The sequence below is a fragment of the Colossoma macropomum genome, unplaced genomic scaffold (genome assembly GCF_904425465.1).
Source record: "Colossoma macropomum unplaced genomic scaffold, Colossoma_macropomum, whole genome shotgun sequence".
In the NCBI taxonomy this organism is placed as follows: Eukaryota; Metazoa; Chordata; class Actinopteri; order Characiformes; family Serrasalmidae; genus Colossoma; species Colossoma macropomum.
Window position 1 is genome coordinate 59,138,752 of NW_023494792.1, and position 19,978 is coordinate 59,158,729.

The following is a 19,978-nucleotide window of genomic DNA, read 5'->3' on the forward strand; positions in this document are numbered from 1 at the left end:
ATTATTATTAGTAGTAGTAGTGGTAGTAGTAGTACACATTTAAAAATGATGGTTCTTAAAGGGTTCTTTAGTAAAGAAACTGGTTCAATACAGAACCATAAACACTTAACGAACCCTTTGCATAATTATGAACCATCTTGAAATGGTTCTTCAAATTGATGGAGAATTTGTTGTATATAAGGGTTTTGAAAAGGGTTCTATTTAGCACCAAAAAGGGTTCTGCTATTGTTGCAAGCTCGTATCGTTACAATAACAGAGGCAGAGGTGGGATCCTATGACAGTGCCATGTTTAAAGTGACTGAGCTCGTCAGTGTGACCCTCTACTGCCAGTGTTTGTCTGTCGACACTGCAAGACTGTGTGCTTGATTTCTATCCACCTGAAACACTTGAACACAATAATTAGGAGGGGTGTCCCAATACTTTTGGCCATATAGTGTAATTACACAGTACTGTGATGTACATTCATTCCCAGTTAATATCTAGAACCTGTTGCACTTCAGTGTAATTTAGTTAGATTGTTTTGGAACTTGTTGTCATGTTACCCAAAATAATTACCAAATTAGATTTAGTGTACCTCACACTAACCTGGTTAACCCCTAGAACTTAAGGGGCTTTTGCTCTGAAAATCATTGCAATGGATTATTTCACATCTACAACTGACAGTGTGAAACACTTCCTAGATTTTGGCTCTGTTTGGGTGTTAGCAGGGTGTCGTGTCCAGTTCCGGCGCACTTCGAGCGATGCCTAAAGTGAAGAGGAGTGTCTCCACGCTTGAATATGTGGTAATATAGCTCATATACGTACACCCTCCTGTTATTGGTAGTGCTCTGTTTTCCATTAAATACAATAATATTTAAATTGCTATAAAGAAAGAGCTGAATTACAAACTCCAGCGTTGTCGTCTGTAGGCCTACATGCCTGGAGCCCCTGGAGGACAAAACCGCTACGAACAAGGACGAAAGGTGAAGGAAATCTTTCATGATTCTCTGTCTTACACTTTCACTGATCCTCTGTGATGAGCTGTAGCTTCTGATGTGTAATGAACCATGGAACGGTGTGTGTTTAACCCTTTTCCTGCTGGATGTTTCTCTGTGCAGTCTCGATCTGGTGCGAAGAAGAGAAAGAAGCTGAATGTAAGTGTGGCTCTGATCGGTTTAACCTAATAAATAAATAAATAAGGATTTCTAGCACAAATGTCTGACTCTTAACAGTGCCACTTTACAATAAGACAATCCATATAAAGGGTTAATGGTAATTAACCCTTGTGTGGTGTTGGCATCTGTGGGACCCATTTTCAGTGTTTTCCAAAAAGAAAAATGAAGTGATTTATTATTATTTCCACCTCAGATGTGTATGTGTTTGTATATGTGTGTGTGTGTCTGTGAGGGTGGACAACGTGGACAGGCTGCTGACTGGCTACAGCTGCTAAAGGAGAACCCTACACTGGACACTTGTGATATTTTAATCATCTGGTATTTTTACATAAATTGTTATGGCTGTATTGATTTAAAAACAATAATGTGGTGGGTCCAGCAGACCCCTGAGTAACAAACACATCAACACCACACAAGGGTCCATTACACCTTAAAAATCTGATTAATATGAATATCTGATGCTCACGTAATGGGTTAACGGCCTTTTGATTGGCTGTCTCACAAAGTTGAGAGGTGTGCAACTGTTGCAGCTGAGTTTCAAATGAGTTGCAGAAGTCTTTATATTTGCAACTCACGCGCAACTTAGTTCCATGTAGGTTTTAAGCAACTAAAGTTACATGAAAGTTTCACCACTTAAAAGCAGCCACTTGTAAAGTGGTACCTCATTACTTTTACTGTTTTCTTCACTCTTGTAGAAAAAGAAGCAAGAAAACAAGGACCCTGAACCCGAACCTGAGATATACAGTGGCCGAGAGAAAGAGAGGGAGAGGGGGGAAGAGAGAGAGCCAGAAACCGATTTGGACAAAGGAGCTGAAAGGGAAGAGGAGCGACTGAGCGAAAGAGAAAGAGAGGAGACGGAGTGGGACACGCCAGAGGAAGAGGAACGGGGGACGGGGTCTCAGCCTGCACAGGAGTACGGCTCAGGGGACGGAGATGAGGAGAGGAGCAGCGAGTACGAGGACAACGAGAGGGACTGGGAGGAGGAGAGAGAGAGAGACAGAGAGGAGATGGAGAGAGAGAGGATGGAGCTGGAACGGGAGAGAGAGGAGGAGGTGGAGAGGGAAGAGGTTGCGGCGCGCCAACGAGAGAGGGAGAGAGAGATGGAGCGAGAGGAGAGAGAGCGGATGGAGTGGGAGATGATGGAGAGAGGGAGGATAGGAGAGGTAGACAGAGAGGAAGACATGAGGACCCACATCTCTCAGTATGAGTTTCTGAAGGTAGGATGTGGTTAATATCCTCCCAGCCGTGCCAAATGACCGAGGTTCTGAAATACAGTTGCCAGCTAATTGGCCATTTAAAGGGGAATGCCACCAAATATTCAAAATTTCTACATAATTAAATAATTGAGACGTAAAGTCACCATAATGGTTGTGATGTGAAATTGTAAGGAAACTTACTGACTCAGATTTCAGTAGTGGTGATGGGAACCAGGGGTTGCCATGTCTACAACACAAATATAGACATTTTATTCATGTACACCCTGAGCGAAAACCTTCTCAAAGCTGTCATAAAACAACGTCTCCAGCATCATGCGCTGTATTTATTACCATTTCATGTAATAACTTTCTGTGAGGGAGTCTTTAGGTACACAAAGATGGTTCTTCAAGGGTTCTTTAGAAAAGACAATGGTTCTGTAAAGAACCATGAACACTCAAAAAAACAATTGCATGCTTAGATTGTTCTTTGCATGGTGAAAATGTTCTTCAGGTTGATCGAAAATGCACTGTATATGGTTCTATATAGTACCCAGAAGGGTTGTTCTATTGTTACAGTGTCAAGCTTGTAACAATAGAAGAACCCCTTTAGACATAGACATAGAACCTATTTTTAAAAAGGTTCTAAATAGAACCATCTATAACACAATCTACAATCTAAAGAACCCATTCATGATGCAAAGAACCCTTTAGTCACACAAAGGGTTTTTTGAGAGTTCATGGTTCTATACAGAACCATTTTATTTACTGAAAAACCCTGAACCATCTTTTTAAGTGCGTATATAGAACACTTTTCAAAAAGGTTCTATATAGAACCATCTATAACACATTCTCCATCAGTCTGAAGAACTATTTCATGATGCAAAGAGCCGTTTCGTCGTGTAGAGCGTTCTTTGAGTGTTCATGGTTCTATATAGAACAGCTTCTCTCACACAGCTGTGTTTAGTTCTGCTTCAGTGGTGTAGCTGGACGGGAGAGTTGGACTGAGAGTGCTCGTTAGAATATTAGGCCACGCCTCAGCAGTTCTCAGATCCGATTACCATTTTTAAATTATATTTCTTTCTTTTTTCCATTTAAACTTTTCTCAATTTTAAAAACAAACAAATATATTTTTTTAAAATATTTCACCCTGTTTTCCCTGTAAATAAAAATGATAAATCTCAGTTTTTTTCTTGCAGCTGTTGGTCAAACCTGTTGAAAATGTCTGTGTCAAATCTCTTTCTGGATGTCAGCTAATTAAAACCTGTTTTCGTTTTAAGGGTCCTCCCGGTGAGAATGGTCTACCAGGGCCTAAGGTGATTATTTTTACACAACTACTCCATTCAAATTCATAGCTGGACTCTGAATTGTACTCCATTATCTAATTTTTGCTTCAATCCCACCCACACCTCCTTACATCATCCACCCACATTCCCTAGCTTGGGAAATTATTACTGTCAATCAAGCAGGTTGGGCGGAACAGCAACCTCACTCTGCGTGCTTTGATATCATCAGAGTTCTATTTTTGCTTTATCATGACTGAAAGAATTGAATATGAATATTGATACGTCTCTAGTCCTGTAGGTTTTCCATTGCTGTTAAGAATAACACTCTTAATAACTTTTATATGATTTGTAGAGGAGAAAACAACTCGTAACAATGTCCATCATTGTAATAATGTTGTTTTTTATGTTCATACAGGGGGAGATTGGAGAGAAGGGACAAAAGGTAATTTCATTTTGGACTGGATGACCAGCGGCAGATCTAGAAAATTTTACCAGGGGTGGCAGGGAGATTCAGCTTGGTGGCAATGTGAATGTGTGAGCGTTGGGCAGGGGGTGGGGGGGGTCGGAAAGAGGCTGGACAGTTGTTCCGCAGATCGCCGATAGTAAGACCCTTCTCCCCTTAAAGGCAAAGTGGGTCAGATGAGACGTACTCGCAATGTGAATGTGCTAGATAGGGGTGTGGGGTGTGGGGGTGTCAGAGACAGTTTGGACAGTTGTTCCGCCGACCGCTGATAGGTCGCTGAAACAGCTCTAGTCTTAAAGTCGCAAACACAACAAGGTGGAAGCCAATGACCTGGCAGAAACCCCTTTATTATAGACCCTTTTCACAAGAAACGGAAGTGTGTAAATGCTGGGTAAAACAAGTTCCACTATTGCCTTATGGACAGTTACTAACCTCAGAAATGTAGGCGTTTGAATCACTTCAGTCACCTCAGAAAGGTGTCTGACTTTATCATGGTTGCCGAGATTGAAATTCGAGGATGAGTCCAGAACTTTTGGAGAACCAAACACACAACAATGTGGGAGTCCAGGCTAAATAAAGGATGTAAACGTTTCTTGGAAAAATTCTTTCACAGCTATCAGAGCACAGTAACGTCAGCTAACGTCTATAGAGAAAATAACTACAACCAAAACGTTAGATTAGCCATGTTAGCTGGAGATGTTGAAGCAGCTCGCTAGCAATAAACTAGTTGGCAAAAAGCTAAATACACATACATGCCAGCAGGGGGTGCACTGTGTCATCAGGGTCTGTTGCGCCTCTGTGGACATTGTACACAAACACATTGTACACAGTGAACAAACATCTGCTCCCCGCCGAGCCCTCACTCTCTCAGATAACGACAGCTTTTGAGGGAGAAATTGGAAACTGTTCCTCAGAAAGCGGCTGCAGCAGCAACTTTAAAGCACAAACTGCATGTTAACGTTCGTCAGCAGCGACAAAGTTTAATTTTAATTGCACAAACTTGTTTTCTTTTGCTCAACATCAGCTGACGAACCACTGAAACTGAGATGAGGCTGTTTTTGCTTCAAACTCGAACACTTGAGTAAGCTGTACAAGCTCATCATCATTGCTATTATTATAGCGTTACCATGCAAAAGGGCCTATTAGCTCGCATGTGGATAACAAACATCTTTTGAGGCTACTTTTATTGATGTTTGATTGAGGAATTGGTGTGTGTTGTTCTAGGGAGAGCCTGGTATTGGGCACCGTGGACCTGTTGGTCAAGCTGGTCCACCTGGACAAAAGGTAAACCTCCTCCTTAGTGATCGACAGAAGCTAACTTGGGAGATAGTGTTATAATTGATGTTACATGTTCTTCTACTGTATGCTGTTACTCTAGGGTGAGCCTGGAGAACCAGGACCCCCTGGAGCACAGGGCATTCAGGGTATCCGTGGCAACCCAGGGATCCCAGGCACGCCAGGTCAAAAAGGTCAGCCGGGAGAGTCTGGAGAGCCAGGTAGAGAGGTGAGGACCATTCCCCTTCATAGTAAAACAGATGCTAGCATAACTAATATCAGCCTTGGTTGATTTGGGCACGCTGACTTTATATTTACGTTTATTCCTGTATAGGGCGACAGAGGAAAACGAGGGAAAAATGGGTCACCTGGCCCTCCAGGAGCCGCTGGACCCCCAGGAAAAGAGGTGGATTCAAACGTTTATAGTTTGCATGAGAAAAAGATTAGAGTTATTATTTATTCATCCGCCATGATGCAGAAGGATAAGCGGCTTCAGAAAATGTGTGTGGGTGTGTGTTTATGTAGCTCTATATGAATATAATCTTTTGTTGTGGGTTTATTATGGGCTGTCATTTTGCTACATACAGTACTGTGTAAAAAGTCAAAGACCTCCCTTCGTTTAACTTTAAATCGCCATTACGATTTTCATTTTTTGGAGATGTTTCTGAGGAGATTAGATAGATGATAATCCACTTGCATAAGGAAGAAGAAAGTCAAAGCAAAATACACTATATAGACAAACGTATTAGGACTCCCCTCCTAATTATTGAGTTCAGGTGTTTCAGCCACACCCATTGCTAACAGGTGGATAAAATTAAGCACATAGCCTTACAGTCACAGCCGCCACTGCAAGAAAGCCGCGCCTGGACTCTGGAGCAGTGGAAACGTATTCTGTGGAGTGATGAATCAGCTTCTCTATCTGGCAGACTGATGGACGAGTCTGGGTTTGGCGAATGCCAGGAGAACGTTACCCACCTGACTGCACTGTGCCAACTGTAAAGTTTGGTGGAGGAGGGATGATGATATGGGGCTGTTTTTCAGGGGTTGGTCTAGAACCCTTAGTTCCAGTGAAGGGAAATCTTAATGCTTCAGCACCAAGACATTTTGGACAACTGTACACTTCCAACTTTCTGGAACAGTTTAGGGAAGAACCTTTTCTGTTCCAGCATGACTGAGCCCCAGTGCACAAAGCAGCTCCATAAAGGAGTAACTGGGTGAGTTTAGTGTGGAAGAACTTGACTGGCCCTCACAGAGCCCTGACCTCAACCCCATCAAACACCTTTGGGATGAACCAGGATGGAGATTGTGAGCCAGGCCCTCTCGTCCAACATCAGTGTCTGACCTCACAAATGCTCTTCTGGATGAATGGACAGAAATTCCCACAGACACTCTCCAACTTCTTGTAGAAAGCTTCCCAGAAGAGTGGAAGCTGTTATAGCTGCAAAGGGGGACCAACTCTATATTAATGCCTATGGATTTAAAATGGGATGAACAATGTTGTCCATATAGGCTAAGTGAAAAAAATGGTATTCAAACAGTGATTAAAAGCTACGGAGAAAATGAGACTCCTAACAACCACCTGGAAGACCTGGTCGACACCAAAACTGCCCCCATCAGATAAACAGCACTTAAAGCTTTCATCTTTGAGAGAGAGGAGAAAATCAAGCTGCTTCAGATCTGAAAACATCCACAGGTGTTTCTGTCCATCCTTCCACTGTGAGAAGACGACACTGAATGGAAGCTGTAATAAAGGCAAAGAGTGGATACACCACATACTGAAATATTTGATATTATATTTAATTACTGAAGCTTCTGTGTATTTTTCTCATATATTTTTTGTGTTGAAAATTAAATAACTTGTACTTTAGGGCCGTTTTGACTAGAAATGAAACAACTAGGTGGTCTCTGACCTTTTCAGAGTATGGTATAAATCTATTTTATTTTATTTTATTTTTTATACAGGGACCACCAGGTCCACCTGGAGTGAAAGGTGACAAGGTAAGTGTTTTATCTCAGCAATTTCTAGTGATGCTGTCAGGTGTTGTTGCATTGAAAATTAAAGGTCATGTCTTGATCTGCCATCTGTTATCTCCAGGGTGACAGCATCCCAGGAGAGCCAGGAGATAGAGGCGTGGCTGGGCTTCCAGGCCGCAGGGTAGTGCAGCAATGGATATTCATGTGGATAATGCTATAATGCTGTGCTAGAACGTAGTAACAAAAAGTAGTTTTAGGATTCTGTGTGGTTTAGTAGCTCCACCTCGATGAAAATGCTTTCTAACCATACTATTGTTAAGATTATCCTTTTTTTCACTGAATTTCATAAAATTGCAGGGCGCCAAGGGCACCGTGGGTGCAAGAGGGCCACCAGGACTGATGGTAAGTGACAGATTTAGGAAAAATTAAGTTGTAATGCACTTGAATGCAGAAAAAATAACTTTTAATTTGACCTGAGTTGGTGAACTTGAATGCAAGATTCTGTTCATTTAATGTAATAAATTCTTCCTTTCTTATTTTTTCAATTTATCAGGTAGTTTGTATTTACACAACACACAGTCATATGCAAAGGTTTGAACACTACTGGTTAGATAACATGTTTTGTAAATTTTCTATGTGAAAATTTAAGTTAATTCATCCTCTACAGAGAAATCGAATTACTATTTAACAAATCTGAAAAAATAAAACATGAAATTCACGTAGAATAAAATTTAGAAACTGAACAAAGCCTAATTTGACCAGAGTACCCAAACTTTTGTATATGACTCTGTGTATATAGAGACACACACACAAACACACACACACACACATACACTGATCAGGCATAACATTCTGACCACCTCCTTGTTTCTATGCTCATTGTCCATTTTATCAGCTCCACTTACTATATAGGTGCACTTTGTAGTTCTACAGTTACAGACTGTAGTCCATCTGTTTCTCTGCATACTTTGTTAGCCCCCTTTTACCCTGTTCTTCAGTGGTCAGGACCCCCATGGACCCTCACAGAGCAGGTACTATTTGGGTGGTGGATCATTCTCAGCACTGCAGTAACACTGATGAGATGGTGGTGTGTTAGTGTGTGATGTGCTGGTCTGAGTGGATCAGACACAGCAGTGCTGCTGGAGTTTTTTAAGCACTGTGTCCACTCACTGTCCACTCTATTAGACACTCCTACCTTGTCAGTCCACCTTGTAGATGTGAAGTCAGAGACGATAGCTCATCTGCTGCTGCACAGTTTGTGTTGGTCATCCTCTAGTCCTTCATCAGTGGTCACAGGACGCTGCCCACAGGACGCTGTTGGCTGGATAGGTTTGGACTATTCTAAGTCCAGCAGTGACACTGAGGTGTTTAAAAACTCCAGCAGCACTGCTGTGTCTGATCCACTCATTGCAACACACACTAACACACCACCACCACGTCAGTGTTACTGCAGTGCTGAGAATGATCCACCACCCAAATAGTACCTGCTCTGTGAGGGTCCATGGGGGTCCTGACCACTGAAGAACAGGGTAAAAGGGGGCTAACAAAGTATGCAGAGAAACAGATGGACTACAGTCTGTAACTGTAGAACTACAAAGTGCACCTATATAGTAAGTGGAGCTGATAAAATGGACAATGAGCGTAGAAACAAGGAGGTGGTCATAATGTTATGCCTGATCGGTGTATATATATATATATATATATATATATATATATATATATATGGAATGTACTGTGTGGAAAACATTATTTGCACATTAGCAAATAGTGATTTCAGAAATCAGTGTTTTTTGCTGTAAATACAGTACATACATATAAAAACAAAAGTAACAAGAATTTCTTGTTTTCAAAAAAAGTAATTTTCACGTGAGCTGGTTAGAAAAACATCGATTTGGTTCCAGGTATTTGAGGATAACTATAAAGAATACTATGCTTGAGAAGAAGTTTGCTTCTTCTCAAATGGTTAAACGGACACACCAATATGCATAAAATGTTATTTATATTCATCTTAATGTTTGTATTTTTCTAACAAACAAGCATTTACTGTCCAGATAAACAGCCTTTTTTAAATCTAATTTTCTGAAGTGTCAATAACATTTTTCATAAAATCATTTAAGACTCCTATAAGACATTCATGCATGCTCATATAAATAACAGCAGGCACAGGCATGAATGTCCGTATGGAACGAGCAAACTGTGTATATGTAATGAATTCCTTATAGCTCCAAACTAATTAATAGGTTTATATAATGAATTAATTCTACTAACCTGTTCGTGACTTCTCTCCTTGGCACAGGGTCCTAAAGGCCTTCTTGGGATGAAAGGAGAAAAGGTGAGGTGACCTTTCAGCAAAGCCGTCAGCACAAACTTCAGCTTTAATTGAAATTCTGCGGAGCCTCGCCGAATCGAGACGTTTAAATTTTAATGCGTCTGCTGACACGCTTTACTCTTCCAACAGAGTTTGAGCGCCTGTCGGCTGCTGTGACAGGGTTATAGAAGGAATTAGTTTAAAAGGATCATGTCTTCTCTGTAGACTGATGTGACAAGGTGCCTCCGGCATGCTCTTCTCCGACCTGCCGCTGTTCTGCTGTGGACAGCGCCCTCCTTATACTGACTCTAGGCTTCAGAATCACTGCAGCACTTACAGTGTCACTGGACTCATTCAGAGTCTGACCTACATTGTATGTCTAAAAGTTTGACACCTGCTCATCCAGCACATCTTGTGAAATGGAGAGTGTTAAAGGGCTCATGTCATGCGAAACTGAATTTTCTTCTCTTTCTGAAATAAAAGTTTAATATCGCACATAAACGCTGTTAATGTTTCAAAACGTACAGTCTATATATGAAAATTAACCAGCCTCGCTCTTTTCATGATCTCACAAAACCAACACACTTACATCTGTCCACTTATTCAACAGTTTAGCCCCGCCCACTCACACTGAAGTTATGAGAGGTGTTTCAATCTGAGCTGCTTTTTGACTGAGGCTCAACAGAGAGCAGCCAATCAGAACAGAGCTTGTTTACAAATATCATGTAAAAATAAATGGTTTTGGTCTGTAAACAACATCATAACCTCAGGGAAAAAAGTACGTGAAAAATTCAGAAAGAAGAGTTTGCTGCAGTAACAGCTTCTACTCTTCTGGGAAGGCTTTAGACTAGATGTTGAACACTGCTGTGAGGATTTGATTGAGCATTATTGAGGTCAGGTACTGATGTTGGATGGTCAGTTCTGGATCACTCCAACTCATCCCAAAGGTACTGGATAGAGCTCCATCACTCCAGAGAACACAGTGTCACTGCTTCACAGCCCAATGCTGGGCAGCTTTGTGCCCCTCTAGTCCATGCTGGACATTGGACATGCTGACCATAGTCTCGTGCAGCTGCTCCAGAGCATCTCATTCTCTTGGTCAGCGCTTTTCTATAGATTTTGTACAAGCTGTGTGGATAATTGAACACTTGTGTCAGCAGTGGCTTTTAGAAGTGTCTGGATACTTTTGGACAGATACGTCCATCTTTTGTCTCCAACTGTCCCATGTCATCTAATGCACAACAGTGACAGAGACTATCTTGGGAAATCTCCAGCCATGCTACTGAAAAGCTAGAGCTAACTCCAATTCTAATCTCAGTCCTCAAGGTCCTGCTGAGGATCTACATGTGGATCTCCTGGGTTTAAAGATCAGGAAAGGGTTTGAGATACAAACGTACAGAGTTTGATTGCTTATATTCACAGTCACTTTATAACTACATCGGACTGATTTGACTGAGCAGTTTCTCAAAAACTCTATGTACACTATGTAAGATTTGGGCATTTGGAGACCTCTCTGGTGAAAATGTGTAATTGCATGCTAAGTGCAAAAGCACTAGTGGTATCAATTGATTAAAAAAAAACTAATCAAATCACAATAATAGGTTGTGATTAATCATAATTAATCATGCCGTTTAAATAATATTTACTTGTATTTTTGGGGGGGAGATATAAAAGAGTTTGTATCGGACGGCAGTAAAAGGCAGGGCTAAATTGTGCTTCTGCTGTGCCAGCATTGCCTTCAGTGTGTCTGTGTTGTGTTGGATCCACTTTGTCATTTTGAGGGTTGAATTCCAGCGTGTGGGGACATCCTGGATGAGTGTCTCCTCTTCTTGACCATGAGAGGCTGAACTTTCAGCTCTGCTGTGTTTGCAGGACTGTGTCTGAAATATCCAACTATTTTACGGCACTTCGCTAAAGCATCAACAAACCTTTAGTTTTATCTAAACTTCCATCTGGAAGCTTTTTAAAACGAAACCTGCCGTTCAGCACACCGGGGGATGTTTCCTCAGTCATCGTGTTATCTATGTTTGCGCCTTTCAGTAAATCCATGTGGGAATTATGGGAGGATGTTGGGGTCAAACTTGGTAATATGATTAATTGTGTTAAAAAGAAATGAACACGTTAAGGTTTCCAGATTAATTGCGAGCTTTAACACGTTAACGCTGACAGCCCTAAAAAGAACATTTTGTGCTTTGGACCCCTTCGCTGAGGGGATGAATGTAATGACCGGTGAAGGGCGTGTCTTCCAAGGATGTGATTAAATTATCTACTGTTGTCATCATATCTTCATCAGTATAATGTTGACTTTGCATTTGAGGCCTAAACATCGAGCCAGACCTTCTTTTTGATGGGGTCTGAAAAACTTGACTCGAAGCCTCTGATTTTAAATCATTATTTCAGGCTTTAAAGGGTGACTCCCAGCAGTGCACACTCACCATATTTTAGCCAGTTTTTAGTCTCCTGATTTCTTTCAGTTATAACAAAAAGATCTTACATACTGTAACTTTAAATATTCACATATTGTTTCTTCCACAGGGTGATAGAGGTCTACCTGGCAACAGAGGAGAAAGAGTAAGAGCCTGATAATCATATAAGAATTACCACCTGCCAGCCATGTTGGAGTCGTTATCCTTCTTCTCTTTGTTTCTGCTCAGGGGAGTCCTCTGTCCATGCCTGGGCCGCGTGGATATAAGGGGCTAAAAGGAGAAGCGGTGAGAATTCCTGCCTGTCATGTCATTTTGACTTAGTTTCTTCTGTTAAATTGGATCCAGCGGACGCCATTGAACCGCTCAGTAGATCTTACTGGCATTTGGTCTGTTTGTCAGGGGGAGCGAGGACCTCCAGGATTTGATGGAGATAAAGGCGAGAAGGGAGAGGATGGGCCTCCAGGAGTGAAGGTAAGTTAACCCCCTGGAAATCCCAGGCTTATTACATACTAAGGCTTATTATTCAGTAACTGTAAGCTAGGGGGCTGCACTCCCATGGATTCTGGTGGGACCCCCACAATAAGAAGGACTAATTTTTAGTGTTGTGTGCGGGAACAGGCAGGAGCGAGCCGAAGCATGCATGAAGAGAAATCCTGCAAATGAATGAGTAGCCTAAATAAAGTAGAACGATCACTAATCATACACATAAACATACATACATCTTCTAAACCGCTTATCCTTCTGGGTCGCGGTGGGGTGCTGGAGCCTATCATAGCTGTCATCGGGCGGAAGGCAGGATACACCTTGGACAGGTCGCCAGTCCATCGCAGGGCTAAAATGATAACAGTAAAGCAATTAAAATTAATGAAGTCATTTTAAAAAGTTGCCAAGCAACCGATCACATGATAAACACAAATTCTCATAGCTTACAGAGATGGAGGAGCCTTCAGTCCGACGGCCACAGCTGCCCAGCAAAATACCACAAAATATCCATTCTGTGGTTTAATTCCTGCTCTGTGTTTATTGGGAACAAATGGTGTTTGAAGTTACTCACAGTGAGCCTGATGACCATGACTGCCGCATTATTTCAGCAGAGAATAATGTATTTGTGAATAGACTTTGTCAGATATTGGATGTCAGTTTGCCATAACGTTTCGGTTGTGGGCGGGAGCGGGACAAATGATTCAGATTTTTCTGCAGGCGGGAGCGGGATGAAATATTGTGGGAGCGGGCGGGAGCGGGACTGAAAAAACAGTCCCACGTATACCTCTACTACAGGGGCTTCAATGCAAACTGGCTGAGCTATTCTTAGCTTATAGAAGTGTGTAATAAAACTTAGGGCCTGCCAGTGAGCCCTGGCCATCTAAGGTGTTAAATGCTTTATCGTTTTTAGTGGACACTCCTGATATTTTCATTTCAGAATTCACCTGGAAGATATCAGCTTTTGTTCGTTTCTTTCTCTCTTTTTACTTGTTTGCGTCATTGACTGCTGGGTTCACTAAAACTGCATCATTTCATTTCAGGGGCTTCCAAACAACAGTTAAACTGCAGTCGCTGGTCAACTAAGCCATTTCAGGGCACTGTTGGATGGCCATTTCACTGATGGCTGTTTAATGTTGTTTTTCGTGCCTTTTGTGATCATGATGTTGTTATTTTTATCTTGTTTATAATCGCATGCCTGTGTGAGTGAAGGCCTCGCTGAGAGTGAGACTGAACTCTCAGTGGGCCATTTTGTGCATTAAATAAACATTTCCTGTGATAAATGGTATTAATCAAATTCCCAGTGATAAAAAGCATTAATGAAATGACTGTAACTGCCTCTGACTCATCTGAGTCAGTGATGTCATGATGTTACACTGGTCACTTATGCAGATCATATTCATGGTACTGAGGTGAAATCTTTAAGTGACGGAGGTGATGCTGACGCTTTCTTATCTGACTGTAATGGCAGGGTGTGAAGGGAGAGGCCGGGACCAAAGGAAAGATGGGGCCCTTCGGGGCTCGAGGCCCTGTAGGACAAAAGGTCAGATTTGGAACTGCTTAGTAGTTTTTCTGAGAAATTAGCCATAAATTGACTGAAGAGCTTTCTTACACTGCAAATAATGATATCTTAGCAAATGAGAACAACTTAGGTGTGGTCATTTCATGTAATATTTCTCATTATGGGATTGTTGTAAGACCATTGTAAGGTTATTTAACTTATTTCCAGACATTTTAATTAAAGTAACTGTATCCTATTAAAGTATCTTATTCTATTAGCAGATCATATTACTTGTTAAGCATTATTTCTTGAAATAAATTATCACAAAATTATCTCCATTATTTCTCAAAACGAGTAAAATGATCTTTCACGAGATAAAATTACTTAAAACAAACAAAAATGTGTAGAAACTGGTGGAATAATCTTATTATATTCTTCAAACTGTCTCATAGTGAGAAATATTAGATATATTACTACATGTAAGATGTTTACACTTTTTAAGATATAATTTTTTGCAGTGTAGCTTAAGGTAAAGTATTATGTTTGATACATGTACAATTGGATTCCTAAAGTCATATGCAAATGTTTGAATATTCCAAGTCAAATTAGTCAAATTAAGTCTCCTCTATAGAGAACAAGTTTACTGCACAATTTCTGTTTATTTGCTAAGTTTTACACATTGGAAAACAATAAAAGATAAAGTATAAAATGCACCATAACTTTTGGACAGGCCACGTTTTAGGTTGCGTTTTTTTCCAGTATGATAAATTGAGCAAATAAACAGCGACTGTCCTTTAAATTGTGCAGAAGTGTGTTCTCTGTAGAGGATGTATTTTCACTCACATCAAACAAAACATGGAATTTGACCAGGAGTGTCCAAACTTTTTCATATGAAAGTCAGGATTGTTTCATTTTGCACTTTTTGCATTTTTCTTGTCGTCCTGTCCGCAGGGTGAGGCAGGAGAGCCAGGTATCAACGGAGAAGTGGTGAGTTTCAAGAGTTCGCAGTTGTAATATTTGATTGTCTTAAAATTTGAATCAGAATGTTTATGGATCATTTCAAACGAGTTGATTTAAAGGTTTCAAAATGTATTTTACTTGGACTTCAGACTAAAATCCTTCTGCTTTGACAAACGAGTGAACATTCCATTTTGTCACTACCAAAACAATAATAACACTACTGAAACTTACCAAATGTTTCAGTAGTGACTGTTTCAGTGGAGACTGTTTCAGTGGAGACTGTTTCAGTGGAGACTGTTTCAGTAGTGACGATTTAGCTCATTTTGAGCAAAACTCAAAAACACAGTCAGTACATGACCAGCAAACACAGCTGTGAGCATTTAAGTGCAGAAACGATGTTTCGGTAATGACAATTCTTCATGTTCCACACTGATTTTTAGACTTTGTGACACTTTTATTTTAAAACAATGGGATCCAACAGCTCACCATGTGGCCATGAGGGGCAGGGATGCAGGCTCACCTCCTGGTTGGCTAAAATAAGGCCTATGGACTAAAATTAATTGTGTTTCGGTAGTGATATGAAAACATGAGACAGCATTTTTTAATTTCAAAATTAAACTCATAAATGAAAAATCGCTCATAAAAAAGTTCAGCTTCACTTAAAAAAAAAAAGAAAAAAATGTAAGTATTATTTTCACAAGTGTGAATGTACGGTTTGGGACAGACAAAAACCCTATAAATGATGATTTTGTATATATTTAGCTTATTACTCTCCCAATTAATGCCTCGGATTTGAACAGATCATAACACAGTTGTTGTGAATATCTAAGCTCTGAATACTTCTTTGTTTTTATATAGTTTTTTGGGACTGCAGTTTGAACTAATTTGGTAGGATGGTCCTTACAGGCATATAAAACAGCAGTGTCTCCTTAATAGGGTCGTAAAGGAGCAGATGGACTGGACGGTGATAAAGGTGACAAGGGAGACATGGGTCTGCAAGGCCAAAAGGGTGACCAGGTAAGAATGAAGACTTAATTCATTGATTAGTTCTGTAGATCCTTTTTCAGACTGGAGGAGATGTTTTCACACAGACTCTTTGAAAAAGTTGAAACAAAGAAAAATGCCACTTAAACTGGCTTGTTGCTATAAATTCCCGGTTATGAAGCAGATCGTAAGCTAAGGTAGGATTGTAACCTGAAGCAGGATTTAATAAACCTGTTGTTTCTGTGTGGCTCTGCTTTGGCGTACAGGGGGAGAAAGGAGAGCACGGTTTGCCGGGGGACAATGGCATTAAAGGAGAAAAGGTAGAGCTCTAACCTGCAGCCCTGAGCCATTCTGTACAAACTTTATACTTTAGTGTAAAAATCAATCATACATCAGACATTCACAGCTCGGACCTGTTTCGCTTCAGGGCTTCCGAGGCTTACCGGGACGGATGGGCAGCCCTGGACTAGACGGAGAACAGGTATTCATTAGGGCTGCAATAAATATTCAATAACATACAGTTAGTGCAGTAACAACACTGAAATCTCCAACTTCAGTACACTGGGCCTCATTCACCGATATGTCCCTTAAGTTTGTTCTTAAGTGTGTTCTTGAGAAAGGTCCTAAGTCTACGTCAGATTCATGACGTGTTCTTAAACTGCAGAACTGTTCTCACCTTTGTGCTCTTGAGTGTGTAGATTCTGTTCTAACCTGAGAACAAATCCCAGATAAGAAAACACTGGCGAATATCAGAATCGTAAAAACTGCCTAAGTGGGTTTTAAGAAGAAATTTCCTCTTAAGAATGGTTGGTAAATGCGGCCCATTACGTTGAAAAGTATTGATATTCAATACTGGTTTTAATACCAAAGAATGTTGGGGGACCAGAGAACTGAGGGTCTTTTTTTAGCACAACCAAACACATAACAAATGAACAAACAAATAAGCAAACAAATAAACTAAGATTTTTCTTGAGAATGAAATTCTTCTATGGGCGGCACGGTGGCGCAGTGGGTAGCGCTGTCGCCTCACAGCAAGATGGCCTGGGTTCGATTCCTGGCCGGGCGGCCAGGGTCATTTCTGTGTGGAGTTTGCATGTTCTCCCCGTGTCTGCGTGGGTTTCCTCCGGGTACTCCGGTTTCCTCCCACAGTCCAAAGACATGCAGTCAGGCTGATTGGACATGCTGAATTGCCCCTAGGTGTGAGTGAGTGTGTGAATGTGTATGTCTGTCTGTCTGCCCTGTGATGGACTGGCGACCTGTCCAGGGTGTATCCTGCCTTCCGCCCAATGACAGCTGGGATAGGCTCCAGCACCCCACCGTGACCCAGAAGGATAAGCGGTTTAGATGATGGATGGATGAAATTCTTCTTGTTCAAAATCTCACTCTGAGATTGTGACATTCAAAATAGATAAAAAATGGAAAAATGTCAAACATTTTAGAGACATTCATTTCATTATCATGTCTATCATGTCATAAAGCTGTTGTTTTCATCACTTTCTGTTATGCACTCATCACTTCAACAGCTCCATAAGCTCAGTCTAATTGCACTACTGTTTATATTTGCACTATTTATACCCACAGACCTTAATCTGTTTGCGCCTCATGTCACTTTAGTGTTAATTTCAGCACCTTCTATATTTATATATTTTTTATTATTCTATTTTTCTACAATTAGTGTTCATTTTTACGATTAGTGTTTAGTGTCTATTTAATGTCTATTTAAATTCACACTTTTCCTGTTTACTGTCTATTTAATGTTATCGCTACACCATGGGGTCTGAGAGTAATGCAGTCTCAATACTCTGTATGTCCTGTACATATTGTAGTATTGACAATAAAGCCGACTTGACTTCTTTAAAGAAAAAAAAAGTGCAGTTGCTTCAGGTTAACTTTCATCAACCTCTTGACACTTGTTTCGGCTCAAGAACACAGGAAGGTGTTTTAAGTTGGGGGAGCTGAAATTTTAAGCAGCATATATGTGATGTGAATGGATTATCATACAAAATGATTTGCCTTTTCTTTTTTCATTTAGATTGAATGTTTGTTGGTTAATTTACAGCAAACCGAGTGTATCATAACACGTAATAACGCGGCGAGAGCTGAGAGTATACGCATACAGCTGACACATCAAACCTTCCTAGGCTGCTCTCTCTCCTTCTGCACTAACTTTATGCAAATGAGCTGAGTGGCCTCCAATGAGATTGTTGATAAGTGGTGCGCTAAGCAATCGCGTCACGCTCAGCCACACACCGAGATTCAACACTCGAACACAAATCGAGCAGGAGATATAACGGTTGATAAAAAAATCAGTGTATTCAAATTATTATTACATTAGAACATTTTTCATTTTGAACAGCTGTACACACATTAAATCATCATATTTTTCATTATAACACAAAAAAGTATTTAATTGTAGAAAATCTGTTTTTTGGTAGTGACAGTTCTTAAAGTTCCACACTGATTTTCACACTTTGGGACACATTTAGTTCAAAACAATGGGATCTAACTGCTCACCATGTGGCCATGAGGGACAGGGATGCAGCCTCACTTCCTGCTCTAAAATGCAGGGGTGTGGCTAAAAGAGGACTCCGCCTACTGACTAAAACTCTGTGCTTCATTAGAGACATGAAAACGTGAAACAGCATTTTTTGAATGTTTTTTTTTTTCAAGTCATGATACATTTTTTATTTAATCCTTGATAGATATAAATATTTTATCTTCACTTTAAAAGAAATACTAATAAAACTATCTTTAAAAAAAAACTTGAAAAAAAAAATGTATGGGTTAGGGTTTGGGACAGACACCTTCCAATAGAAAGTATCCTATGGATTAGCCTTTAATTATATTTGATATGACAGTAATTGTTGATCGGTGATCAACAACAACAGTAACAACAACAACAATAATAATAATAATTGAAATGACAATAAAAATCCTTTTTTTCATTCACCAACTGAATGAAACACATATATGTATAATATTCAAATATTATTATGTCACTTGATGGTTCAGCATAATCATAATGCAGTAGTGTTTATCACCTATATGATTTAACTGGATATAATACTGCTGAATATCAAACACAGGGCAGTGCTGGAGTGCCGGGGACTCCGGGCATCCCAGGACTGAATGGACTCCCTGGAAGAAAAGTAAGTGGCACCAAAAAAATAACCCTCCTCATCTTTATTTCCATCATAATCAGAATCATTAAACCCATAATCTGAAACTATACTCTGTGTAACACTAAAATGATGATCTGCTTGTTTGATTAAAATATGGTGAGTTATAAAACGATTTGTTGTAGGGAGATAAAGGCGATGGAGGCCTGAATGGACTTGATGGTGCACCAGGGAAAAAGGGAGAGAAGGTAACTTTGTATTGAACCTTTTCCTCATTAAGAGGATCCTGGCTGTAATCACAGTCTAGTACTAGTACAGTCTAGGACTATGTATAAATGATTGCCATGTGCTTTGTTCTTCTGAAGGGAGCTACAGGTTTTCCAGGTTTCCCTGGTTTTAAGGGATCACCAGGTGCACAGGGTCCCAACGGAGCTCCTGGCCGCCCTGGACCAGTTGGGCCCAAAGGGGAAGTTGGACCTAAGGTATTAATGGGGGTAGTCCAGTGCTGTAAAGCTGCAGGACTCGAGACTTAAGGCTGAATCGTAGTGATGTTGGCACTAGAGTATTCAGTCTACTCACAGTGTTCCATGTTTGCATGCAGCTCCTGTGAATGTGATCAGTTTAATTGATTTATCTATAGCCATGCTAGAGCCAAACAAGTGTCCAAATATATAGAGTTATATTTACATTTGCATCAGTTATATTTATAGGCAAGCTACTAGGGTCGTTCTCCATTTGGAGGGAAAACAATGTCACAAAGGTTGCAGGGCTCAAAAAGATGCTTAAAATATCAGGCACAGCTCCAAAAGTGGGTATGTGGGTTACACAGTTGACCTAAGATTAAATAACACTTTT

At 40.5% G+C, this 19,978-nt stretch overlaps 1 protein-coding gene across 5 annotated transcripts in view; it reads left to right on the forward strand.

Annotated features, from left to right (window-relative positions):
• The window catches only part of col7a1l (collagen type VII alpha 1-like), a 161,684-nt gene that overhangs the window by 130,011 nt on the left and 11,695 nt on the right, over positions 1-19,978 (forward strand). For all 5 annotated transcript variants that reach the window (XM_036577680.1, XM_036577679.1, XM_036577678.1 and 2 more), the window contains 24 exons: positions 705-782; positions 909-962; positions 1,098-1,133; positions 1,850-2,371; positions 3,628-3,663; positions 4,049-4,075; positions 5,321-5,380; positions 5,475-5,600; positions 5,706-5,777; positions 7,334-7,369; positions 7,467-7,526; positions 7,703-7,747; positions 9,642-9,677; positions 12,189-12,224; positions 12,308-12,364; positions 12,479-12,550; positions 14,031-14,102; positions 15,012-15,047; positions 15,957-16,037; positions 16,271-16,324; positions 16,432-16,485; positions 19,091-19,153; positions 19,309-19,371; positions 19,489-19,605. In XM_036577680.1, coding sequence (XP_036433573.1) covers positions 705-782; positions 909-962; positions 1,098-1,133; positions 1,850-2,371; positions 3,628-3,663; positions 4,049-4,075; positions 5,321-5,380; positions 5,475-5,600; positions 5,706-5,777; positions 7,334-7,369; positions 7,467-7,526; positions 7,703-7,747; positions 9,642-9,677; positions 12,189-12,224; positions 12,308-12,364; positions 12,479-12,550; positions 14,031-14,102; positions 15,012-15,047; positions 15,957-16,037; positions 16,271-16,324; positions 16,432-16,485; positions 19,091-19,153; positions 19,309-19,371; positions 19,489-19,605 — 1,893 coding nt within the window. The remainder of the gene's footprint in view (positions 1-704; positions 783-908; positions 963-1,097; positions 1,134-1,849; positions 2,372-3,627; positions 3,664-4,048; positions 4,076-5,320; positions 5,381-5,474; positions 5,601-5,705; positions 5,778-7,333; positions 7,370-7,466; positions 7,527-7,702; positions 7,748-9,641; positions 9,678-12,188; positions 12,225-12,307; positions 12,365-12,478; positions 12,551-14,030; positions 14,103-15,011; positions 15,048-15,956; positions 16,038-16,270; positions 16,325-16,431; positions 16,486-19,090; positions 19,154-19,308; positions 19,372-19,488; positions 19,606-19,978) is intronic.